The sequence below is a fragment of the Clytia hemisphaerica genome, unplaced genomic scaffold (genome assembly GCF_902728285.1).
Source record: "Clytia hemisphaerica strain Z4C2 unplaced genomic scaffold, Clytia hemisphaerica genome assembly, whole genome shotgun sequence".
NCBI lineage: Eukaryota > Metazoa > Cnidaria > Hydrozoa > Leptothecata > Clytiidae > Clytia > Clytia hemisphaerica.
Window position 1 is genome coordinate 1,581,742 of NW_027103289.1, and position 26,746 is coordinate 1,608,487.

At 35.5% G+C, this 26,746-nt stretch overlaps 1 protein-coding gene across 2 annotated transcripts in view; it reads left to right on the forward strand.

Moving 5' to 3' along the window:
• The first annotated feature begins 912 nt into the window (after positions 1–912).
• LOC136809923 (uncharacterized) overlaps positions 913–26,746 on the forward strand; it is a 58,368-nt gene continuing 32,534 nt past the window's right edge. Inside the window, exons 1-28 of one of the 2 annotated variants that reach the window (XM_067066501.1) lie at positions 913–1,001; positions 5,110–5,288; positions 5,794–5,868; positions 6,751–6,821; positions 7,192–7,305; positions 7,650–7,737; positions 7,940–8,007; positions 8,287–8,409; positions 8,882–9,076; positions 10,085–10,288; positions 11,164–11,226; positions 11,609–11,811; positions 12,510–12,615; positions 12,864–12,932; positions 13,166–13,240; positions 13,515–13,598; positions 13,727–13,782; positions 14,118–14,214; positions 15,332–15,458; positions 16,297–16,352; positions 16,643–16,794; positions 17,347–17,401; positions 19,157–19,257; positions 20,240–20,300; positions 20,625–20,758; positions 21,787–21,861; positions 22,366–22,426; positions 22,797–22,829. In XM_067066501.1, the coding sequence (XP_066922602.1) occupies positions 5,144–5,288; positions 5,794–5,868; positions 6,751–6,821; positions 7,192–7,305; positions 7,650–7,737; positions 7,940–8,007; positions 8,287–8,409; positions 8,882–9,076; positions 10,085–10,288; positions 11,164–11,226; positions 11,609–11,811; positions 12,510–12,615; positions 12,864–12,932; positions 13,166–13,240; positions 13,515–13,598; positions 13,727–13,782; positions 14,118–14,214; positions 15,332–15,458; positions 16,297–16,352; positions 16,643–16,794; positions 17,347–17,401; positions 19,157–19,257; positions 20,240–20,300; positions 20,625–20,758; positions 21,787–21,861; positions 22,366–22,426; positions 22,797–22,829 (2,691 nt within the window). In that variant the 5' untranslated portion in view covers positions 913–1,001; positions 5,110–5,143. Of the gene's footprint in view, positions 1,002–4,901; positions 5,289–5,793; positions 5,869–6,750; positions 6,822–7,191; positions 7,306–7,649; positions 7,738–7,939; positions 8,008–8,286; positions 8,410–8,881; positions 9,077–10,084; positions 10,289–11,163; positions 11,227–11,608; positions 11,812–12,509; positions 12,616–12,863; positions 12,933–13,165; positions 13,241–13,514; positions 13,599–13,726; positions 13,783–14,117; positions 14,215–15,331; positions 15,459–16,296; positions 16,353–16,642; positions 16,795–17,346; positions 17,402–19,156; positions 19,258–20,239; positions 20,301–20,624; positions 20,759–21,786; positions 21,862–22,365; positions 22,427–22,796; positions 22,830–26,746 lie in introns of both variants that reach the window. The other variant, XM_067066495.1, reaches the window with a different exon arrangement.

Genomic DNA, 26,746 nt, shown 5'->3' on the forward strand with positions numbered 1-26,746 from the left:
CCAAACCAAATCTTCAACAAGGGATCTTGGTGTTACCATGTCAGACGATGCGAAATTCAACCAACATATTCTAACCATTGTAGAAAAAGTACAGATACTCATTGGTTGGATTCTGAGAACATTCAGCTCAAGAGAACATGATGTCATGCTCACTCTTTGGAAGTCTTTAGTCATACCACACATCGACAACTGTTCTCAACTATGGTCACCCAATGAAGTTAATCTGATCCAGCAGATCGAAGATCTCCAAAAATCATTCACAAGGAGGATTAAAAACCTACACAACCAAAACTATTGGGAAAGACTACAAACATTAAAACTGTTTTCACTGCAGAGAAGGCGTGAAAGATATATTATCATATACACTTGGTGTATTATTGAGAAGCTTGTCCCAAATCCTGGGACAATCACGTTCTATGCCAATCCCAGACAAGGAAGAAAATGTCACATACCACTAGTGAAAAGGGGGCCCTGGCAAAAAGTCATATACTCAAGTTTTAAAGTCCAAGGACCAAGGCTTTTCAACTCGCTGCCAAAACGTCTGAGGGATCTCACTGGGTGCAAGAAATTGAAATTCAAAGCTGAGCTGGATAAATATCTTTTTACAGTTCCCGACGAGCCACTCGTGACTGGCTACACTATGATGAGACGAGCTGAAACAAACAGCATCATCAATATGAAAATTTACATCGGTCCTCACAGGATGGATGCGTAAAGATATTACGAAACAAGCTCAAGGTAACTCAAGGTAAGGTAGACGACCGGTTATTTAGCAGATATAATATCGTCTAAATAGCTAATCTTACAAAGCCACCGTCAATCGACTAATTTGAACATATTCCTCACTGGCTATCGGCTTACCTTACCGCTTAAATCCGGAGGACAAAATTACCGGAGTAGTCCCCTTTTTTTGAAATCGAAAGTGAACTGGAAAAGAGCAGTCACTGCAGAATTAGGTTTTCCCTGACAGCCAGCAGTCAGTGTTTGATCATGTGATTGAGGTAATTGATTTCTTCACTTTCCTTTACAAGTTTTTAGGTGAAATGATTTTGAATCACTTTTTGTAAAACAATCATAGGCTAGGATTTTACAGTGCATCAAAAATCTTCAACAACATCCTTACAAAAAATGTTTTTTTGATTTCCCAAAACATTTGTTTTGAGCGTTCACTTTTCCACAATAATTTATGTAATTACACTTTATGTCAGGGGGGGGCACTCATGGTAAATGACCTACCGTATGTGCGGCTGTGAGGGTATATTTTGCAAGATTTTCCCAAAGTGCGCTGTAAACCTTTTAAGGGTAGAAAAAATCAGCAAACCAAAGATGTGAAAATTTGCACTCTCTAACTAAGCGATCTAAGGGTGTAAAAATCTGACCATAATTTGCCTGAAAATGGTCAAAAACTTACAAGAAAATACACCATAAGGGTCGATTTTTTGCTCAAATTTGCTCAAATTTTGCAAAATTTTCTTTGCACTGGCAGTTAGACACACTAGCGTCCCGCCAAAATGCGTATCAAAGATTAATGCTGCGAAAGCGCTATATCGTTTACTTGAACTCTCAAGCAAAAAAATGCGCCGCAAAACTTCTGAAGGGATTCATGAAAAAATAACCCGGCGCTTTTTAATGAAATTTACATTTTCAAAAACTTTGAGAAATTGCCTAAAATTTGAGCCATAGATGAAAAAATTTGAGCCAAGCCAACCTTGAAAACTAATTTGAAGATCAACTTCCCAAGAAAAAGATCTACGGGGGAGGCGGAACCCACCTAGATCCGCGCACCACCGGATAGGCTGTTTCCCGGAAATTTTGCCGGACCTCAAACAATGACCCATTTACATGTGCAGAATTATTTTTACTTTAGCGTATAAACAAGGCCTTAAAAATCGAAGCGCTGTCTCGGGAATTGAATGACAAATTTTGGTTGGTTGATTTTGGCTGCTGCACGTTTTATTTTGTTTCAAACTTTCAAGTTTTAATTAATTGTCTTGCGAACTTGATTCAGGTAACTCTCCTCCTTGTTGTGCAAATACATCCTGTAGATGACTGATGTTGTTTTTTCTGAAAGCTAGATTTCCTAGTGTGACTAACTGACTGGATTTCAAAGGCCTAATTTTTGGGCTGCATGTGTATTATGGTTGTTTTTTGATCAAGTGCCCCTCGGGGGTCAGTCAGGTTCATCATATCTGCTTGTTTTTAGTTCACGTGACTGAAATGCCTACCGTGAGATCGGGTAACTTGCATCAGTGGAGGCTAACATGCATAGTCCTCAATTGAATGACCTGGCTGGTCATTAAAATACAAAGTTAAATCAAAGACAAATTCTCCTAGTCATGAAAGTGATGTCATGCATAGTTATGTTTAATATATCTTTATTAAATTTAGGACCCTCCCGGCGCTCTGAAAACGTTCCGGCAGTTATTCACACTAGGAAATTAAGCTTTCAGAAAAAACAACATCAGTCATCCAGTCAGGGAAATCCCTCAATTGCGGTAGTAAATTTTTACTGCAATTGCAGTATAAACGTCAATTTTACAAATTTCATATACCGCAATTGCAGTACATTCAAGAATCAGAATTCAAGATTCAAGGAAAAAACAGGCAATTTTTGTACATAATTGATCATATCTTTTTAACGCACAGACAAAATATTTTTTCCGTAGATCAGATTCTTTTAATAAAGAAAAGCTTTCTTCTCGTACGATTTTTTATAGTCGATGTTTGTTTATCTTTGTCGACCAGCACTATATGTAGTCGTTATAAGCCTTTGTAGGCTAAACACGAATGAAAACTACCGCAATTGCAGTATACCGCAATTGAGAGATTTCCCTGACTGTCATCTACAGGATGTATTTGCAACAACAAGGATGAGAGTTACCTGAATCAAGCTCACAAGACAATTAATTAAAACTTGAAAGTTTGAAACAAAATAAAACGTGCAGCAGCCAAAATCAACCAACCAAAGTTTGTCATTCAATTCCCGAGACAGCACTTAGATTTTTAAGGCCTTGTTTATACGCTAAAATAAAAACAATTTCGCACGTGTAAATGGGTCAGTGTTTGAGGCCCGGTAAAATTTCTGGGAAATAGCCTATCCGACAGTGCGCGGATCTAGGTGGGCTCCGCCTCCCCCGTAGATCTTTTTCTTGGAAAGTTGATCTTCAAATTAGTTCTCAAGGTTGGCTTGGCTCAAATTTTTTCATCTATGGCTCAAATTATATAGGCAATTTCTCATAGTTTTTGAGAATGTTAATTTCATTAAAAAACGCCAGGTTATTTTTTCATGAATCCCTTTAGAAGTTTTGCAGCGCATTTTTTTGCTTGAGAGTCAGGTAAACGATATAGCGTTTTTGCAGCATTAATCTTTGATACACATTTCGGCGGGACGCTAGTGTGACTAACTGTCCGGTGTTCCGGAAATAAATTTTCGCCGATTGGTCTGCACCAGAACTCCGGAACGTTCCGAAGAAGATATCCGCGATATAATTACGATAGCGCTCGCTGTGCTAATCATGTGAAAACTAACTCTGCACACACATGTTATTTAAAAAAATCAGCCAACTCATGGAAGTGAAACCTCGCATTTTTTAATTTTTTCAATATTTCTACCAGTGATGCAACCAAATATAATGTCACAAATTCAATTTCATTAATGGCTGAACCATCATATCAATATTTTGAATATTTTGTTGTAACCATGTTTAAACAGTTTTTAGAACGTGTTAAAAATCACTTGCTCCGGAAGCACCGGAAGAGCTCCGGAACTTTCCAGATAGAAAAATAGTGAAAAAAAAACTCAGGAAGTTTCCAGAGCGCCAAGAGGGTCCTTTAAATTTGAGATTACATGTCCAGCAGCCATCTAGAAACATCTGAATTCCTGGTGCCTCTTAAAATTTATGATCTATATGATTTTTTATTATCCAACCACGCTATTTTATTTACCCACAGTTCTGTCGGCGAGTAACTTGCCAAAAATACTTGCGCGACAAATATGAGATTCTAAAATGATAGAGTAGGGCTGCATCTTGCAATGTTACATTTGTTTTGAAATTTACTGATTTGGTCGGTCCGGCATTTGATGGCTGCAAGTTACCCGACTTCACAGTACTAAAACTGTTGGCACACAATATCATACTCCAGGATTTTCAATCTGCAGACCTAGATGGGGGTTCGGTTATTATCAACTAGGGTTAGGGTTGGAGCTTGAGAGTCACAATAAAAGGCTGAAGGCTTTCCTAGGGGCATTCAAACCCTGAAACTTAACTTTGGATCCCGTAGATATCCCTTTTGGGGCACCAGTAGGGTTTGGAGCTTTGTTAATTGTAAGGACTATAAATTACATGCTAAAACTATCCAGCGGTAAAGTGTCGAAGCAACACAGATTTTTCTTAAAGTAAAGAAGTATCTTTTCGCATTGACAATCAAATATAATGAGTCAGCCCTATGGGTGCCATAAGATGGTGCATAGGTTGCAGCCCTCTTAGGTCCCTACTGGGAGTATCAAGTCAAATATGAGCATGATATAACTTACCCTCCTCAGGAATGGCTGTGCATACTGACATGGGATCAGAATATAAGGAAGTTTGTTTCAAAATTATGACCCTAGATGGACCTCTGAATTTTCACCAAAGGTGTATATTGATGAAAGAAATCAATTTATTGGAAAAAATTGAGATTTTTTGCTGACGTAGCAGAAATTGCAAAAAATCCATTTTTTCTGAAAAATACTGACATCAATAAAAAATTTCTCATTTCATCAATATACACCTTTGGTAAAATTTGTTGAAGTCAAAAGTTGTATACTACTAGAAGTTGGTCAACTTTTTATTTCTGTGACATCATCAAAATCAAGAAAATTGTCTGAAAATTGAGAGGCTTTTTGGAAATAATATTTTCAGGATAAACTTGCAACAAGGTGGAGCTGAAAATAGGATGTCCATCACACCTATACCATTATCAAGTTTCATCAATATACACCTTTGGTGAAATTTATTGAAGTCAAAAGTTGTATACTACTAGAAGTTGGTGAACTTCTTATTTCTGTGACATCATCAAAATCAAGAAAATTGTCTGAAAATTGAGGCTTATTGGAAATAATATTTTCAGGATAAATTTGCAACAAGGTGGAGCTGAAAATAAGATGTCCATCACACCTATACCATTATCAAGTTTGAAGAGAGGGCAAACAAAATCTCAAGTTAATAGTTTTCAATACCATTTGTACGAATGTGCCCATTTGTTATCAGTAAAGAATGGAAGACCTGACTCAATAAAACATCTGCCAGGTAAAATCATGGTTGGATCTGATTTGATTCTTTTAAAAATTATATGAAGTAATAATTATTTTAATTATATTTACATATCAGGTTTGCCTTGAAAAATCTTCTTTTTTTAACTTAACTTTATCAGCCTAAATAAACCAGAATGGACAAGGTTTTTTACACTGGGAAGAAGAAAGGTGAACATTGTTTTGTGTTCCCAAGAGAAGTGCTCCTATTCTATATTAAAGCAATAAAATAAGAAAGCGTAAAATTGTCATTTTCAATTACTTGCAAAAACTCTCAATATATCTGATTTGAAATGTGAAAACAAGCCACAACAAGAGTTTTTATATGTAATCAGGAGTTTGTAAGTAAGTATATAAGTGTATAAAAAACTTTTGCGCAACAAAGGTTATACATCACATCTGGCACTCTGGTTAGGCTAAAAATATTATGCTGGGGTTCATTATCAATTTGGTGTATGTTTTTTAACTTGTTATTTTTTTCAATAAAGATTATTGCTTTTTAGCTGGCATAGATGTTTTGAAGAGCAGTTTCTATGAGGGAAGTGGACGCTCTCTTATTGCACTTGTTTGCTCTAATGGTACGTTTATCAAAACTCCTTATTCCCAAATTTATATTATGATAGCTTTTATTTTTAAGATAAAAGTACCTTTTCCATAGCACGACTCAAAATAATGATTCAGACGAAATGTACCATCAGAAGCAGTCAGAAGTGCTTTTGCTTGAAGTTTATGCTTTTTGGTAGACAATGTCCCATGACTGTCTGACTGTTGTTAAGTCCTGTAATCCTGTATACGTTTTACACTACAGTGTGCCTAGATCGTGTTCAAAAATAAAGGCCTGTTTTGTGACATTTTCAAATTGGCTGACAATTTTGTTAATAAAATGAGTATTTTTGGTGGCTAACAGTTTATTTTTTCACCAAGCATAAGTAAACCGATTAACCTTTCCAATTGTTTTGGAGCGAAATTAAGTGGCTCACTAGGTTACAAGATATTTCAAGATAAGCTATGAGTCGTTTATGTGGCTGACAACACTGGTGGCTTTTTGAAACCAACCAGTTTCAAAATGTTGCTCCTTTATCTGTTTTGAGATAATATGATACCTCTAGTTACCGATTCAAGTGTCATTTTCAAACAAACCATTTCCTCCTTTGAGGTGGCTGACAAAACACATATTTGGACATATTTGGACCTGGAGCCACACATTTTACTCATTTTACCATTTTTTTCATCAAAATATGTTCTTTGTGTAAATACCGATCATCATATAAAATTTCAACGTTTTATTTGAAATATGTCCCAAGTTATTCAAGAAATACTATATTTTTATCAATTTTTGAGTTCCCTAAATGTCACACTATTTTTGAACATGATCCCTAGTATTTGGCCTGTTATGTTTTTGCTCTTATCAAAACAATAAAATCAAATTGTGAATGTAATTTTATCATTTCATTTTGTAGGCCACCTTTTATTTTATCTCCGTGAAGGACAAGCCACAAAGCCTATTGTTAAACAGTTAAACTGGTTCCAGGTAATGAATAATTATACTGTAATTTCACTCTATGTATGAACAATCCAAAAATTCCAGTGGAAAGGTATTTCATTTGAAGTGAGATGAGATCTCACAGTTGTTTTATTCTTTTTGTGAGGAAGATTATGGTCTATTTTGCCATACGGAATGGGAGGAAGGTCCAATCTGGTCCAATTGGTTCTTGAATGTGTTGTTTGAGTATAGCTCAAAATGCATTTTCCAACAAACTTTTAAAGTCAAAAGCTCTGTTTCTGGAAAATCTAGTTTCCAATTTTTTAACATTACCTGAAAATAGTGAAAATACTAAATATAAATTTTTATCGTTTCCTCACTTATGAGATCTTTTTATAATTGAAACTATGTTTTCCAGAATCCAGGAAAACAAATCACTTCATTATGTATCGATCCTATCAGGGGATCATGGATCGTTTGTGCATGTGCAGACTCAAGTGTTTATCTTGTCCCTGCTCTAACCCAAATGAAAGTAAGTATCTCAGAAAAAAAACTGAACAAACAGACGTCAATACTTCTATATATAAGTTTTATTAATAACACAGGCTTGATGATGTTCATCATTCTATACAAAGAAACATTCTCAGCATATACAGAATAATTGAAATTGAATTTAATCCAATGTATAATTATAGTGGAAATGCTATTTTGGAAATTTTTTTTTGTGTTTCATTTTAATTCTTTCTAGGAGGTCAAGGTTTACTGCCTCAATAATGAAGATATAATAATGTCTGAGTATAGAAATGATTGATTGGTTTCTTTTTTTTTCTAAGGATTAGAAAGCATTGTTGAAAATGACATCTTATTTATTTTCAGGATTCGATCAAAGACATCAGTTTATCTTTACCAGCATCAACCACAGATATCTCTCGTGTTCAATATGCAAAGCCTCTAAAAGGAAAAGGTTCGAAAAAAATATGATTGTATTGCTTCTAATTGGTTCGGAATTGTAATTTCGAGGATCTTTAAAGTACAGCAATGGCTTAGGGAAAAACTTCAAATCATTTTCCTTCAAAAATACATCTTTCAAAATAATTTAAAAATACAGAAAAGCAAGAAAGGAAGTTTTTGTAAACCAAGTATTGTAGTATTGACTTACTTTTTAGGGAAACCAACCTGTGTGATTTGGTGGCATACAATAGATGATCAAAATGTGGGGATAGTGGGAACAAAGGTAATTGGTATAGAAATTATTAAGTATAAGGACTTTCAGATCGTTTTTTAAGTTTGTCTTTGCTTCTTACATTAACTTTGCTCAATATACTCGCTTTCTACCCTTACCTTTGGGTTTGGCTCTACTAACATGGACATCAAAATGCAATCGATCAATGCAATACCTTTAGAAATTTGGTGTCATTCAATCCATATAAACTCTAACCCTATCCCTTTTAGAATTGATATATTTCATCATAAACAACCTCTTAAGTTTTCTCAAATCCTTTATTTATTAAAGGCTGGAGAACTTGTTTTCCTTGATTTATCGCAAAGGATCGAGCTATGTCGAACTGTATTGAAAGAGAAAATCGTAGATTTGGAGCTACTGCAGGACATCCATGAGAGAACAACACACCTTTTTGTAAGATTCTGTTTTTGTTATCATCCCCTTTGCGAGTGGAGCTAAATTGAAACTCGATTCTATGTTTAAGATTATGAAACTTCCAGTAGCAGGGACACTGAATATTGATCTTATGCTGAATAAAAGTTTGACCCAAAAAATTTAACATACTATCATTGTTCAAAATGGGATTTGTGTTCAAGGCAGAAATAAAATTAATTTTTGAACTCTGAGTTATCTATTTATATCATACTGCTAGATGAGTGTTAAAAAAATGTCTAATATCAGCAGCTGGGAAAGACAAAAGGATGGAAGGGACGGAACAATGTTAATATAAGAACTCCTTCAAGTTTGAGCTATTGAGCAGTGAAATATCCTTAAAGGTTCTCTCAGGGGGGAGAGAGTTAAGGAGATCAAAATCATAGATTTGGAGATTTTGCTGTTATTAAATTAGAATGTGTTACGCATTTAACAGAAATTTATCCTAATTAAGGTTCGAACAGACAAAAACTGGACATTACAGCTCCTTCTCGAACAACCTTCACAGACAACAAACTTTTCATCAAGTTTAACACAAGGCTATGATATGGGTTATGACATGTTAACAGAATGCAGTATGGAATCCATTTTAACAACGGAGAGAAAAGACAGTAAAGATGATCATATTCCCATACAAAACCGTGTTGAGGTGAGACTATTTTTACAATTCACATTTTTGTATGTATTGTTCTCAAACAAAAGCTGAAAATTCTGAACATTTCCTTTTCTTTACTTGTTCAGGAACGCTCCCTAACGTTCCTTTTGGTGTTCAGAAGCGTTTTTGAAAGTTTTAGAACGTTCAGGAACGATCTGAGAATGTTCCTTAATGTCAAGAGAAGAGGTCCTTGCTAATACACATGCCAGGAATGTTCAGGAGTGCTCTCAAAACGTTTTAGAGGTCCCAGAACGTCCTATTTCATTTCGTATTTAAAATAGCTTGCTATATCCCAAATGTCCAAAGATGCTAATCAAAAATAGTGTGACATTGTAAAAAATGCTCAAAATCAACTTTTTGGAATAAGTCTTCATATTTTTTGAATCAGCCATAGAGATTTCACAGGGTAATAGACGTCAACGTGGAGATATGATTAAAAAAAAAATTTGTTATTTGAGTCAAAATTGTGGCTGCAGTTCAAAAATTCTAGTTTTTTTTTAAGTGTAAGCCACACGATATTGAAAAGTGATCTCTGAATGGGACCCTCTAGACTTGAAAGAAAAAAGGCTGAATTTTCCAAAAAGTGTTAAATGTACATACTTTTGCGTTGTTAAATGTACTTTTTTGTGACTTTTTTGTCAGCCACATATTTTACTCACACTTCATGCTTTAATATATCTAAGTTGAGTAAAGTCACAAAATTTCGTTCTTTTTGCAACAGGTAGATAAATTATTCAGCTTAACCATGGATGTATTTTGACATGTAAGCCACATGATGGCCTCATTCTATGAGCAAAATAGTGGATGACATATAAAATGTCACAAAACAGGGGTTAATTTTTGATTAGCATCCAAACGCAACGCGTTTATATAGTGACAAAAAGCAAATGAAAAAAAAACTAATTCTAGACCAAAATTTCAAAAATAAGTTGAATTTATCACTTTTTTAACTCCTAAGCCATTGTTGAAATCATCCTTCCATTCTTTCCATCACATTTTCAGGTGTTACCACAAGACTTCCAATACAGTGCACAACCGGTCAAAGATAATATCTGGATCACTAAACTTGATTCTAAATTCAGTGCTGTTGAAATCTTCAGTGATATCAAACGTGTTCCAGAATTTGTTTATCATGTTCCTTCGAGTACCAAAGAGATTGTTCTTTGCACTAATTTGATGTTTGCTGTTTTTGAGAAAGAAGAAAAGGTATGGAGAGCTCTTTATTTCTTTACTCCTTTAGTAGCCAAGTTTTTGGTCTTGGGACTTACTGTGGTTTTATAGCTACAACCATGGCCGAAACTTATTACTGAAATATTTGTGTATTTTAAATGGATAATCAGATGATTCTTTTATATTTCGCTTAGAGATTTTATGATCTAGAGAGACACCTAAATCTTTTGACCCAATTCTTTTTCAAAGCTGAGAAATTCGACTTTGAAATCTCTAAAAATGAGTCTTTACACAGTTTTTACGTTGAAATTCTATTGTTTTCAAGTAAAAATCTGAAAGTCGAATATCTCATCTTTAGAAAATAATTGGGTCAAAAACTTTGGAGGTCTTAGGACCATAAAAGGTATCTCTAAGCCATATATAAAAAAATCATCCCTTAAACGTTTAATCGGAGTTTCGAGTTTTCCACTTTATTTCATTGAATAATTCAATCTCGGTGGGGTTCAGTGGCTTCTATGCTATCCACAGCCTTATTTGAATTATTTTGAGCTTTTGAATCCTGAGATCCTAAGGTCCTAAGTCTTAAGTCTCGTGTAAAAACTTGGAGTTAAAACTGTACTTTCCAGCTGTACTTTAACACGCTTAAAGATCATTTGTGGTGTTTAAAATTTTGCAGAGAAATCCCCTTTGTCTCAAATACTATGAAAGATTTAGATTACAGATTTAGATTACAGATCACACGTGTTTTTACGACCAGCAAAAAGAAACAATATTTTTTTGTTCTTTATTCTCGAACATGATTTGTTTTCGTAAAGTATAGATGAGGTACCATTACCAGTTGATGTTTTTCGTTTTTGGTTAAAAAATGTTTCTTAGTTGCTTGAAAGCTCAAATTTTTATTTCATTTGTAGTTGACGATGTCATTGTTATCCCGTCAATTATCAAGCACTTCCTTTGGTCGCCAAGGTTTGAAGGTAAGTCATATTTCCAAGCTGTACTTATTACACTTATATAACTAATCTAGTATTTAATGCGGGAAAAGTGAGGGCAACAATTTATTAATGTTTAATATATACATGTAAAAATGTAGTTTGAAAGATATTCCAGAGCACTTTAACTAAGATCCTACCACCCTTCCTGAAAACGAAATTTGCCACAGTCAACACCCTTTCAAATTCGATTCGAAAAATTATCGAATCTCTGTGTAATCTGTAGTAAAATATTTGGCCCTTCAATGGAAAGTCGAAAAAGTTGTAATTCGAATCTTAGTCTATTTCGAACGTGCGATTCAAGACCCTGATTACAATATTTAAAATTTTCTTTGTTTTCGGTCTAAAAGTGATTATTTTTCCTCAGAAACCTGACCCATCAATGAGAGCTGATTTACAGACATTCCAATTAGGAGAAAATCAAACACTGATCAACTGCTTCAAATCCAAATTTGCAAGCTCAGCCAGTTGGGAGAATTTATTCCCACACAATGTGGGCTATGATGACGTCAGCGAATTGAATTCTTTCTTTGTGGTGACCAATAATGGAATCTTCGAATGCAGGCCAAGGTTTGTATCTTATGACTTGTTAATAATTTCTCATGGTCTTCAATTTAGATCCCCATCCTTACCATAGATATCTTATATAAAACACTAGATAGAGCTACTCTGTATTTCCCAAGCAACGGCAGGTGAAGCAAAATAATGCGCCATTTTGCTGAAAGTAGCTCACAGTTCAATACCGACAATTTGTTCAGCCAAGCAAAATAACCTGAATGGGGCGAATGAAGATAGGCTTGATCGATCAAATTGCCGGCACCGAACTTTGGTCTACCTATCAAAGATGGTGGATTATTTTGCTCCAGCTAGGGACAGAATCATCTACTGTTTTATCTGGTTTTATATAAGATATCTGTAATCCTTTTACCTCATCGTGAAAATCAGTATTGTTTTGACCCAATGTGTCTTGAGTGAGTAACATAGGGTACTGGCGTGTCGAAGGCTTCTATATAGCTTTTTCTTACCCTAAGGTAAAGGACAGGGTGCAACTCCTCTCCCTTGATTTCTCCACTCACCTATTAGCCTTCGCTTTATAGTTGCTGAGCTTCAAGTGGAAAGGCATAACGTTCCCTTTGTATCCCTTTGATATGACTCGACTAGATTGGAACTCACAAAATTGCACACCATTAGCCGAATGCTCTAATTTCTGTTAGGCTCGCTTGACTCATTTTTTTTCCTGATAACTTTACATTTTTTTCACTTCGTAGGATTTCTCCGGAGCATTATTTCTGCGAACTTGCAATCAAGAACGAAATCGATGTAGCTGAGAGGCTCGGTATCACTTTGGATCTTAACGTTCCTCTTTTGTGCGAGGTATCTATACTATGTGATTGTTTTTACCAGCAATAGCGTTGACAAAGATAAAAAAGCAGACTTTATTTTGATAGAGCACTGAACTTAATGCCCAAAAAGATGGCGACACTTTTTTCATCAAGATCAATGGTTAAAGGACAACTCCAAAGGTTCTTACTGAATTTTATGCTGTCAGATTTTTCTCGGATAATTGTTTTTTCCTAGGTTTTGATATTCAGGATGACACGAGGGCTTGTTATATTTTTTAGTATATAGGTGACAAAGTAATCCAAGGCAAAGATATTCCAGCTGCTATGAAGTTTTACCACCTTTCTAAGGTACGTATATCACCATTCGTAACGACGTTGTGTTGCGTGTGACTGCATGAAATGCCAACTCGAAATCTGTATCATTTTTTTGTATAAGAGCACACCTTAAAGGGATCTTACCAAAACTGTTACTATTCTCATAAAGTTTTAATTTTAAAATGTTTTTAATCATACGGCTATTTAAAATGACGTATCTTGCGGTTATACTTGAGACTTTTATTCCAACTGTTTTGTATCTTCAGTGTTCAGTGATCAAACGAGCAACAAATATAGTAGAATTTGGATCCGTCACCGATGCCCTCATTTACATCAAACAGGTAAAGAATACATATGGTACACAATTAGCTCAGTTTTCACACTCATTGCTGGACTGAAACACCCTTAGAATATTGGTGGTAGTTTGAAACATTGTTCAAAAACACCAGGAATTTTAATAACAGTGTCTTTCCAATCGGAGGTGGAAATTCTGCGCCTAATTAACTATCCCGATTATAATATAATCTTCTATTCTCCATGACGATCTAGAGATTTTTAAAGACTTCTCATTTTAGTGGAGAGTCTTTTTAACTCTAATCTCGACTTTAACTTTAGGTATTAAAGAAACAACAAACTTCGCTAGCGTCTAAAGAGAAAAAGTCATTAGCTGACATGGCAATTGCTTGTTATGTGGAGCAGGTATTCCAACTTTTTGTTTAGCCATGACAAAATTGAGAGATCGCCAAGTTTAACAGACTTTTACAGACATCCTGAAGTTTTCTTCTTATAAGTTACGCTCTGAAACATTGTTGTTTTTTCCTTTCAAGGTACTTGAATGTCAACAGGGAGGTTCTTTCTCGAAAAACCTTGCCGAGTCATTCAGGTAAATTAATTATCTAGTATCAAACATGCGTGTTTTTTTATCAAAATCAAATTTACCAGGTGATTTTAATTACAAGTGATTACATTGAGAGCCCATAAGGCTAAATAGGTTTTCTCAAACTTAAGTAATCCTTTTTCTGACCAGAATTGTAAACATAATCTGGAAGGGTCTAAAATCTACAAATATTTGGCAACAAACTTCCTCTATAAAGGTCGTTTTCTTCTAACATGCCCCCTCATCTCGTAAACTTTGTAACTACCTCCCATTGACACCAATAAGCTCCTGTGCATAAAGAGCTTAAAAAGTACTTTTTAACATTTTAAAATTATTTTCAGGTCATTTCTTTGCGACAATTTCGATTATGACGAGAAGAAAGCCATGCAATTGTTAGTCGAATACGGAATGATCAACAATCTCTTTGAAGTTGGAAAGGTACCCTATCTTATTCATTCAGTTTACAGATTGGCCTTTCCTGGAAACATGTAACAGTGCTGCCAAAAACGACCGGTGTCCGGTAAATATCGGCCATTTCGTAGTTTCATCCGGCCATTCTGAAGAGTAGAGCTCAAAGCATTCTCGTTACGCTCGAAAAATTACCGGCCAAATGAAATTTCCTTATTTGCAGCACTGTGGAATTTCCACTTCTCCATATCAGCAACCCCAATATTATTTAGATTCACCTTTGCTGCACACTTTGTCCGTATGCGAAATCCCAAAACACTATATCTATTCTACCTTTGCTTAGATACAATTTAGATTGATCTTTCCTGGACACTTTAACTTTTAACGACCTTTCGTTAAGTACTTTTAGGTCAAATGTTTCTGTTCACCAAGCCATGGTAATTTTACTTCTCCGTATGTGAAATCCCAAAACACTATATCTATTCTTCCTTTGCTTGATATTCTTTAGATTGACCTTTCCTGGACACTTTAGCTTTTTATTGATCTTTCGTTAAGTGTTAAATGTTTCTTTTCACCAATCCATGGTAATTTTACTTCTCCGTGCGCGAAATCCCAACAAACTCTGTGTTAAAATTTCTTTCGTCCCAGACGGATTTCCGTCTCAGTGAAGTATATAAGGAGGTTTCCCGTCTCAAATTTTGGCTAAATTCACCAAAATTTCAAGATAATGTGCTAATTTTTTGTGTAGAATCCATTTTCTGTCTCAGACGAAAAACCTTATTTTGACCACTGCAAACTATCCATTCTGCTGCGAAGTTAAGGAAGGAAGGTTTATCCCTTAACGTCATGTTCTTTTGAGGCTTTCTTAAGGCCGGTCTCCACTTGCGCGCGCTTCGATCGCACTTTTTCGAGCAAATCTTCCACGCTATTGGTCAAAAATAAAATGAAGCAATTCATTGGCGCGATCTGACGTAACGGTTGAAAAAAGTTGAAATGTGTTCAACTTTTATTTCGAGCGCGCGCTACATTTTTATGACGTAATCTTTTTTCGAGCAAAAAGTATCGAAGCCAAAAGGTGCAATCGCAGCGCGCGCAAGTGGAGACCGGCCTTTATTATACTTTTGAGTTTTTTTTTATTCTACTTCAGGCTCGTGGTAAAATCGAAGAAGCTCTTGCATTGATGGCATCTCGAGGATTCTTTCAACTTTCGACCAGTATTCAGAACAAGTTGTTAGACTGTGGCTATGCTGAGAAAGTGTGCAAAGCTTGTAACGGTAAGCAGTAAAACATCGTAAAATATCATCCAGCTAAGGTGTGCAAGGTTTTTGGTTTGTTCAACCCCCAGCCGGGTTATACCAAAGATCCCTAAATTGTACTCGACGCCTCTCTGCGTGATGCTCAGCAACTAAAGAAAAGACCCCTAGTTCGGATTGTCTGTACACAGACCCAGTATCTACAGCTAATTTCAAAATTCATTGCTGTAGTGGGTCTGTTGTCATTGTCTTTTCACATTTGAGATTTTTCAAACCGACCGCTATACTGTGATGGAGTGTTGGTGAGAGAGGGGAGGCGATAAGAGAAGGGTTGCTTATCATACTTCATCGCAGAGTTCTCAGTACGGGAAATTTTTTATCAAACAGACTATGCGCACAGAGTGTATTACGAAGCGATAAACGTGAGATACACTCTGGTACAGAGTATAGTTCGGGTAGATTATATAGGAAATTGGAGAGCCTTCGTGCTGTTGTTAACGGTCTGTCTCAAACTTATTAGAAGGGGACACAAAAAGTCCTTTTTAGAATTAGTCAGGGAAAAATTTCGTAATCTGTTAAAAAATATTCGTGACGCAAAATTTCGCTGGCTTTCCCTGGTCATTTACCAACGATAAAATATTTCGATAACTGTATCTCAAAGAGGAGCGAATAGAAAGTAAAATTTTTCTTTGCTTGAAAATTTTGCGGGGTCATTTCCTTGTATAATGTTGGAGATTTTTTGTATTACTACTTCTTTAAAAATCTTCCTCTGTCGCAATCTGTTTTTTGAGCTTGTTTTTGCATTCGATTGACCCTTCAAATTATTTCAGCTTATTTCAGCTTATTTTGTCTTTCTCAGGGTTGTTTGTTAAATTTATGGCGCCTGAAGACGCTGTCAAGTTTTTATTAGCTCAGGTAAGCTTAAAATGATACAAGCTCGTTTTTTAATGAGAGCTGCATAAATCGAAATTTTTCAAATTTGAGCTTGTATTCCTCATAAAAAGAATTCTTATAAAAAAACTTTGTATTGATCAGTTTCAACTGCCAGATACTAATTTAAAACTAGCTAAATATCTGTACACCAATTTGTGACACTAATCATAGAATTAATATCATTTCTTCTTTCTGAACAATTTAAAGTTCAACTATTCTGCTAGCTCTGTATAACAGACAAGCATATTTGAATTCCTTTTTCGCTCACTCAGCCAGATGTTTCCAAACCATTCATCAAGAAGTTAAAGGCTCTGTTACCCAAACTCAATGAGACCTCTTTGCTTTTGGTTGCAAGAGTGTTCGACCCATCGAGGCAATTCATCAAACCGTACTTGGAAAAATCAGACGCCTTTAAACGACAAAGGTAATAATTCTTACGCCACAAGGGGGGTGGGTTTTAGTTCTCAACTTCAGTCGAGCTAGAATCTGACAATGTCTGAATGTCCGTCCGAAAACTTCTGCCCCTGGAGACTTCAAAAATTGTTCGATTTTGCTGAAATTTTGCATACTTGTTCCTTGGGTGAATATCTGGGGGTATACAATTGGGCCTATGACTAATTTGAAGCCACTGAAGTTGAGCCCAGTGCGTTGCGCACGTTCGACTATTTATCAGGGTCGAAGATAATTTCAGACCTATTGATTGTTGTTTTTAACTTTTAAAGTAGTCGAAAACAAAATCTCCATTTAGTGCTAGCAGTTTGTTAGCTCTTTCTAACAGGTCAAAAGTTCCACCGTCTCGGTAAAGTATATAAAGAGGCTTTTCCGTCTCAAAATTCAGCATGATTCACCAAAATCCCCATGTATTAATGTATACATGTAAGTACATGTATTAATTTTCTCCTTAAAATCCATGATCGATCTCAGACGAAACACCTTGCTTTGACCGCTGTTTAATCATTTAGCATTTTTTACTCAGAACTGGTTCTCGATCATCCTTGGTATCGATGCAATCATCTTCTGTGCAAACTGAGGTGAGAAAATCCCATAACATTAAATTTAGACTTCAACCTACTGTAATGTTTTGTTGGGATATTGCAAATCTAGCTTGTAATATAGACATCTTATCAATATCAATGGGCTTTTCCAGAAAAAAAGATTTACCCCCACTGTTGAGGATATTGATTTTTCGAACTATCGAACTCCCTGGATATCCTACTTTATTAGTAAAGACCCCCTCCTCTGGATATCCTCTCTTATAAAGATGCTTACCCCTGGATATCGTATTTTTTACTTGAAAAGACACTTTACCCACTGGATATCCGCTCCCTTGTAGATGTTTTAACCCCCTGGATATCCACTTTTGAACAGAAATCGTTAATCCCCTGGATATCGGATATCCTCAACAGGAGGGGCAAGGACTATTTCTGGAAAAGCCCAATATATTGTGAGCACTGAACAATATATTATCCGTACTTACAGGGGGGGGGGTCAACATCCAGATACCAGACCCATAGCCGGGTGGTGGTGTCTTTTTTTCCTTTAAAAGTCTGAAAAGTCAAGTTGGTATTGATGGGGGTGGGTCTTCCTTTTTTTAGAAAAAAGAGTTATCCTCAGTTGGTATTGATACCAAAATAGGGGGTGGGTACCCCTTTTTTAAATAATATGATTCAGAAAGTTGGTATCCATATCAAAATGACAGCAAAACTTTCCTAATTTTTGCCCTTATAGCTAGAAAATACCCCGGGGTACATATCAGTCTAAACATGTTTCAATTGGATTTGTTTTAGCTTTTGAGTATAATGACTGTAAATGAGTAATAAGTTTAAATGACTTTGAAGTTTGTTTATTTTGGACTTTTTCGATATTTTCAAGTTTTATTTTTGATCAAGCCTGAAGCAAAAGCATTTTTTCTGTGATAGCATTTGGTAATGAGTGAATCTATTCTGTTCTAAAATTATGTACTAATGATAGCTTCTCCTAGTTTTTGCACATCAATTATATTCAGATAATATTGATTCAGATTGATTTTGCTAGCTTCATTGGGTTTGTTTTTATTATATTGTCAGTTTTTAGTCATTTTCTATTTTAGCATATATATATGACATTTTTTGTGTTGTGTTGAAGAAAGAGTATTTCAAAAATTAGTTTTTTTGAAGTTTCTCTTAGTACCCTGTTTGTGTGGGAGGGGGTGGGTTCCCTTTAAACAGCTTTAAACTCAAATTTGTCAGATTGGTATTGGTACTAAATTAGGGGGTGGGTCCCATGATATTTTGTCAAATTCAAAAAGTCATGTTGGTATCGATACCAAATTAAGGGGGTGGGTCCCCCTTTTTTCTGAAAATTATGATTTTCAAGTTGGTATCGATACCAAGACAAGGGGGTGGGTCCCCCCTTTTTCTGAAAATTATGATTTTCAAGTTGGTATCGATACCAATTTTGGGGTGGTGGTGTTAACTTAGCTCAAAAGGTCAAAAGTTAGGTTTTTGGGCTATGGGTTGGTATTATAAATGTTGACCCCCCCCCCCCCTGGTACTTACCGATAAATTGTCTGACAATTATTTTGTGTACTATGTAGCCATAGAGTGCGTGCCTTAGTTGAATTATGTGTGAAAGTTACACAATGTCATTCAACATTGCCAGAAGACCGCTATAAACGCGTCACGACGTTTGTTATCAACAAACTACCCCACCTGTTAGACGATTGCCCCATCGAGGTGTCCTTTCCCATAGAGTTTGCTGTAGTTCTAGGTATTTAAGATCTACTGATTGATATTTCACTATCGCAGGAGGATCCTTACACGGCAACAGCCAGTGATATCATTGCCATGTTTCTAACGACAATGATCTATTTGAACTCTCGAAGAACCTGGAAGAAGTTCCCGGATATGTGAGTATATTTGATATTCGAGCAGTACCTCTTGGATACATCATTCAGCCTGATTGTATCTTCCTTTTGAGTTCACTCTTTAATATCCTGGCAAATTATACCTGATTTTTATTTATATTGACCCTAGCTCATAAGAGGCTAAAGGGCAACTAAAACTACACAATATATTGGTGAGCAATATTCGACAATATAGTTTTCAGACCGTAATGTACGGAGTAAACAACAGGTGCTCTTTTATAAAAAGGAATAAACAATCCCCCTATATTGTTGGAATATTGCAAATTAAGCTGACAATATATTGCAGCAAGGACACTTGTATAGCGAAGCTACGCTATACAAGTGTCCTTGATTGCAGACACCTTTTCAATATATTGCCGGCATTCAGCAATATATTCTCAATTTTTGGCTCGACAATATTGTTTAGTGTATGAAACCCTTAAAAGTTAATTACTCATCAACTCCCAAGTTGGGAATTCGATTTTGCCATCATTATTAGATATGAAGAATGTATTTGAACAAGTATAATTTGAACTTTCCCTACCTGTAAAGTTGATGAGTAATTAATTCAAATTACTTCAAGTTATTTAGATTTATAAGAAATAAAAAAATTGGTTCAAGAATAAATATTCCCTCTTTTAAGTCTAGAATTCACGAGTGAATTCATAGCTGGCCAAACGAGTTAACTTAAACGGTGAATTATGTTCAAATACTGTTTGTTTTATGACGCTTTTGTGGACGATAATTAGACCTTTTCATAGATTTTTGGTAATTGCGATTTCCAGTGGAGTTCATAAGAAGTTTGCTCTATCTAGTTTACTCGAGTGTATTACAAGTTGTAATACACTCGAAACAATCCCACAATGCATCGCTTTTTTAGAAAAATCGAAAACTCCGATGAGGGCTATAACCAGTAGTCTATAATAAAAAAGCGGAATGTAGGTTCATAGGAAGCAAAAATCAGAATCTTTATATTGTTTAACAGGCGCGTGATTTCCAAATCATTGTCTGGTCAGTTCAGTTGGACTGGCTCCTTTGGTCGAAGAGTGAGTACACCTTAACCTTTCGTTTTCGAGTTATTCTGGAAATCTAAATGGCGTGATGATTGAATTGGACACAAAAAATCTTGATCTTCCTTGGAACATTTAGCATCAAAATGAAATTCTCTTCACTTGCAAACAACAAATAATTTTTCTATCTCCCAAAAGAAATTTGTTTTTCCTTCAAAAATACACAAGGATTTACCCTCTTTCACGAAAATACCTGAAAGTATAACTTTACATTAATTTTCCTTCAAAAATACATTAAAGGCATAGAATATTCCCTAACAACGCACAGTCTCTTCTTGACTTCTTTAATATCTTTTAAAGTCGGAGAGCCTTGGCAGCAATGAGATTGTCTTTTCGGAGATCGCACAAAAGAAAATCGACTGTGGAAGATATCATAGCGCTTTTGTTACTGCCGAAAAAGAACTGTACACATGGGGTCACGCAAGCTTCGGAAGGTATGATAAAAAACATTCTCTCTTCTCAGGTTATCTTTGCATTTGTAACAAGTCTGAGACCTTAGTCGAATGCGACCCAAAGGCTGCTTTTTCAGTAGGTATCTAAACAGAATAGCAGGGGAGGGCGTATCAGGGGAGGGCGCCACTGTCTTCACTGGATTCTGAATTGCTGTGAATTAAGTAGAGAGGCATCTAGGAACATTTCTTTTACCAAGTACGAACTCTTTGATATGACTTGGCCGGGGATTGAACCCGCACTCTTGCGCACCGTAGCCGAACGCTCTTCAATTGCAATAGGTTATATGATATTACTTTGCATGGATACTTAGAGAAATTTGAACAGTAGCTAAAGGAAATTAGTTCTAGTTTTCAGGTTTTCAGGCTTACTTAATTAAGATCTTTTGGGAATATCTATTTTATTTCTTCCATTCTGAAACCTTTTTAAATGCAGGAAAACTCTACTTAGCATGTTAATTAATATTTAAAGGTGTTAAAAAAATCGCAAACTACAAAGGCTTGAGTTGAGATCTAGTTTGGTTCAAAATTTGGAAAGACGAAATAGTTCACATAGTGTGAGCCCCCCTTTTTTTTAAGGGGGGGGGGGTCCAACTTTTCAAAAAGTGCTTTATAGGGGGATAGGAGATTTTAGGTAGGGATCAAGTAAATATATAGGGGATAACAACTTTTGGTCAAAATATCTATCATATTTTATAATGATTTAGATATTTGGTGTGGGACATCTAAAACACAAGTGTAGCTAAATTTTCGCCTGCGGCGCCATGCTAAACCCTTTTTTATTAATAATTTTTAATGCAAATTTCAATGTTTTGGGTTTTGTATGACTGGTGGACTACTGCTGAAAATAGCGTGGGCTCGAAATTTTTCTAAAATAGGGGGGATACACGCATAAAGGGGGGGGGGGGATGAAATAAAAATGAGGGAGGGTTCAGACCCCTCTGCACACTATGGTTCATTTGTGGGATAAACATTCTTTGGTTAACGATATTCACTCTCTCATTCTTTATCAGATTGGGACATGGCGATTTAATGGATGAAAATGCAACAAGTCAACCGATGCGCGTTGAAAGTCTTCATATGCACGGGTAAGGAGATTACAATTCATTGCAAAATGATACCATTTCTACCATAGCAATTTCATACCTTCATTTGTCAAATATTTTTGTAATTTGAACGTAATGATGCTTTAACAAAGACTTTTCGTGATTTCGAATCTTTAGCTCATTGGAAGGCAACTATTTTGTCAAATTGACCGAATTAGAAATTGTAAACTTTTTATCATGTAAGAATGTAAAACGCAGAGTAACGCGACGATTTTGCCACAATGTTTTTCCGCTAAATGTTTTCGTTGTCTTTTGATCTTTTTGACTGATCGTAATTTTTTGCATCTTTCCTTTTGCATGAATTTGGCTTATTTTGAATACAGCTGATGCTCTCTTTTATTCGACGTTCTACTATTCGATAGGCTCCCTTATTCGATGAAATTTAAAGTTCTCGTTCAACAAGAAACTCTCATAAACGACGCTTATTCGATGAAAATCCAACTCCCCTTGAAGATCGAATTAGAGAGCGTATTTTCACTTTTTCAGGATCCAAGTGATGTCAGTCTCATGTGGAGCAATGCATACCGTAGCCCTCTGCCAAGAAGGGGTAAGGATCACCTATATATAATTTCGAATTTTCAAAGATTTCAAAGCTCCTATCACCAGAAGATAGACCATTAACGCTATTAGCCCCAGGGGGAGGGCAGAATCTACCACGCTGGAGTTCTTTTGTTTATATCTCGGAGAAAACCTTTTTAACGACTAGAGAAACTTTCTGACTTTTAATAAAATCTTATTAAGAGTACTTGTGCAAAACTTTAGGGCTGGTCGTCCAGGACCTTTTTTAAGTCATTGTTTGAATCAGATTCTATGTTAATATGAAAGTATAGATACCCTTTATAATAAGGCATTAAAGCATTTCGTTTGAGCTGAAGGAAGCCAGATGTATTTTATTTTGTCCGTTTCTTTTTTTCTAGGTATTTGCGTGGGGTCACAATCGTTATGGACAGGTAAAGAAAAATTTCCTTTAAATTTAATATCATCACAATATTTTAGTACAATTTTATCCCGAGTTCTATTCTCAGAAATGTTTTCTGTCTTCCATACACAAAAAAACATGTTTTGATATTTTTAATGACCATTCGAATCACTTTCGAATTTTTTATTGATCACTAAGATTCAGGAAATGAAAATAAAACAAAACAAAGAAAAGCAGACACAAATGGAGAGAGAAAAGTCTGTTGATATTTTTCAAGTTAACGATAAACTAGTTTTCACACTCTTATTGATAAAATATTGGATATATTTTTCTCGGTCAAAGTTTTCTATACTTTCCTCGCTTAAAGGCGCGGAAAATATGACGAAAAATCTGAATTCGAAAAATATATCCCATATTGAACCCGTTACGGTGTGATTTTACATAATGACACTTAACCGATAGAATTAGCAAATTATTGCGCCCGTCAAGGGCGCCTTAATGAGGAGTACCTAGGGAAAATCTCACGATTCAGTTTTCCGGCTCGATTATTCATGTTTGTTCTCGATCATTCATTTTTTATTTTGTGTTTTTTTTACGCATGTTAATGTTAACAGAGACAAGAGCCTTGCTCGATTAAACTACTTTTCGTAGTATTTCCCCGATTTCCTATCTTTCTTCCGATCGGATTCATTAAAAGGTTATTCAAGATGGCTACCGAAGCGATAGTGTTTTTGATCATTTGCATGCTGGCATTGCAAGTTTCATCTTTTTGAATTAGCTCTAACTTGGCAAATTAATTCTTGCATCAGAGACATGCCTTTTTGCATCATGTAAAGACTTTATTTGCTCTAGTTTTCGTTGATTTTTATGAACTATTTTTTACCAAAAGTGAGACTTATTTTTTTGCTTTGTTTTGGTTTGTTGTTATGATTCCATGACATTCCAACCATTCCATGATGATGCGATGGTTGATTGCAATAAAAAACATATTTTCCTGTTGGGCTTGGAGAAAGTTATGGATGGATTATTGGATGAAGTATCCTAACGTATACATTTCCTATTATGTAAATAAGTAAATGTAATGAAGAAGAAGAGAGAAGTAATTTTCACCAAATTATGGCGGCTTTCAGCACTGCAATTCGATTGAAGACGAAAATGTGATGAACAATATTCGATGAACTTTTAGATCGTATACTGGATTTTTGTCCATAATTCAACAAATTATTGACAAAAATCCAGACGGTGCGATTATCGATTTGCAATTGATGCATTGGAGTTTTTTCACCACTGCTGCGATTTGATATTTAATACGATGATGCGATAGATGATTTGATGAACTTTTAGATCATTTATTATCATAAAGTGTTACTGGGATTTGATTAAGTAAGACCAAAGTATTTTTCAACAAATTATGGACAAAAATCCAGACGTTGCGATTATTAATTATTGTGATTGCGATTGATTGATGCATGGGTTGGGCGGCAATCGAAAATATGTTCCGTTCGCGTAAAAAATCTTCTTAAAATTGAGTCGGTCGGTCGGTAGTAAATTTAGTCGGGTTTTTTGGAAAATGGTTTCAAAGTATATATAGTTTTTAATATTTATTTGTCGCTTGATGAAAAATTCCGACAATTTTCTGACTCATCTGACTAGGAATTTTTGTCTGCCAAGTTGGTCAGTCGGCTGAACTTTTGGATCATTTATTATGATAAAGTGTTACTGGAATTTGATTAAGTAAGACCAAAGTATTTTTCAACAAATTATGGACAAAATCCAGTTCTTGTGGTTATTAATTGCGATTGCGATTGATGCATGGGTTCGAGTTTTTCACCACTGCGATTTGCTATTGAAGACAATGGGTGGTTTGATGAACTTTTAGATCATTTATTATGATAAAGTGTTACTGGAATTTGATTTAAGTAAGACCAAAGTATTTTTCAACAAATTATGGACAAAAATCCAGATGGTGCGATTATTGATTATGATTGATAAATAATCAATTATGATTAAATATCGATTGCAGTCGATCAGTATCAATTTAAGTACATTACATCGATTACCTATTGATTTTTACTGACTTAATAACTAATTGATACATTAACGCAATCGATAGATAATTAATATATACTCACAATTGTTTCAATAAACTATGTATCAATGCAATCAATATTTTATAGATTACTCATTGATTGCAATCGATAATCGATTTTATCTTTTTTTTATATTTTATTTATGTTTTACTGAAATAAATTTCTTCTAGATGACTTTGAGTGAATTATGTTTTAAAAAAAATATTGATTTTTGTTGTTCTGTTGTTAACAGGAAAAAATGTTAAAAACCCAGGCCTGGGAACAGGGCATTTTCGGGGTGGGTTTTCATCAAAAAAATTTTTGCCTTGGGATTTTCATTTTGCTATAAGTTGAATAAAAATGTGGGTGTCTTTTTAGCTATTTTACAGACCTGAAAAAATTTTCGGATGAAAAACCCACCTGGGATTTGACCATTTCCCAGGCCTGGGTTTTTTAAAATGAGGATTGGATTGGGATTTGGCAATTTCCCAGGCCTGTGTTTTATAGCTCAAAAATGAAAATTGTCTAAAAAGCAAACCCAAAACCCACCCTTGTATACAGGTCATTTCAAAGGCATGGGTTTTTTGAAGTCGGGTCCGAAAATGGCCAAATCCCAGGCCTGGGTTTTTCAAAGTGAGGACTCCATTGGGATTTGGCAATTTCCCAGGCCTGCGTTTTTATAGCTCAAAAAATGAAAATTGTCTAAAAAGCAAACCCAAAACCCACCCTTGTATACGGGTCATTTCCAAGGCTTGGGTTTTTGAAGTCGGGTCCGAAAATGGCCAAATCCCAGGCCTGGGTTTTGGGGCTGTAAAACAGTCGTTTTCGGGTGGTTTTTCCATTAGCCAAATTCTGGAGCCGCTCGCTGCGCTGCAGTTGATGTGCGTGTCGGGACAAAAATCAAGGCGGAAGCCATTTTGTTTACATTTTTGGCTGGGGAAGCACTGCAAAACAGTGCTTTTTGAGTAGATTTGGTGATTCTTGGTAAGAAAGAAGAAGAATACTACTTGGAACCAACATCAAATGTATTTGAATAGACTTCTATCATACATTGGAATAAAAGACAATACTTTTTTAACATAATGAATGTGTGAAACTTGCTTTTTTGTTTACAAACTTCACTCAAGTAGTTTCGTCGATTTCGCTGCTTTCGAAAGCTGTTGATGGAGACTACTAACTTGCAGAAGTAACTTTATATTGGTGCAAACAATGACTATAATAGCTTCACAAACATTCCCTATCATGGAATTCAGCTGAGAAAGATTTTTTTCGATCGCATTGAACAGTTTTGATATGAGGAGAGATATCCAAGATATAGGCTCATTCAAACATGGTTTCACCCATCCCTTTAGATAACAAAGATTTCATGATTCATTTTATTCATCTCAAAAATGGCTGAAGAGGCACTAACGGTCAGATCGGATTCATCGCTGACTGCGCTGAGGGATAAACTTTACTTTAACTCTCAAAATTTTGACGTTGAATCTTCCCAGTCGTCAAAGACGGAGTTATAATGTTATAAACGTGACTGATTTTGGGGTATGTTTTACGTGCAGGTTTAGATTGGATCCAGGACAAGAAAAGGATAAGCGAGTGCAAAGAAAGTGCCCAAAAATTCTGAAATTTTGAAAGTACCGCAAAAAATTGAAAGTACCTTATGACATTGACATGATTGTGTACATCATATAATGGGTTGTTATTGTTTTGGATATCCGGCATACCGTCAACGGCTCTAACTTGGGACGAATGTCATATCATGGGATGGTTGACTTTCTGAACTGTTTTTTCACTGTTAAATCTCTGTTGACAACAAGTTTGTTTTCTATGATTTGGGACTATGTTAATTTAAAATGACTTTTAATAGGTAGAGGTTCGGTAA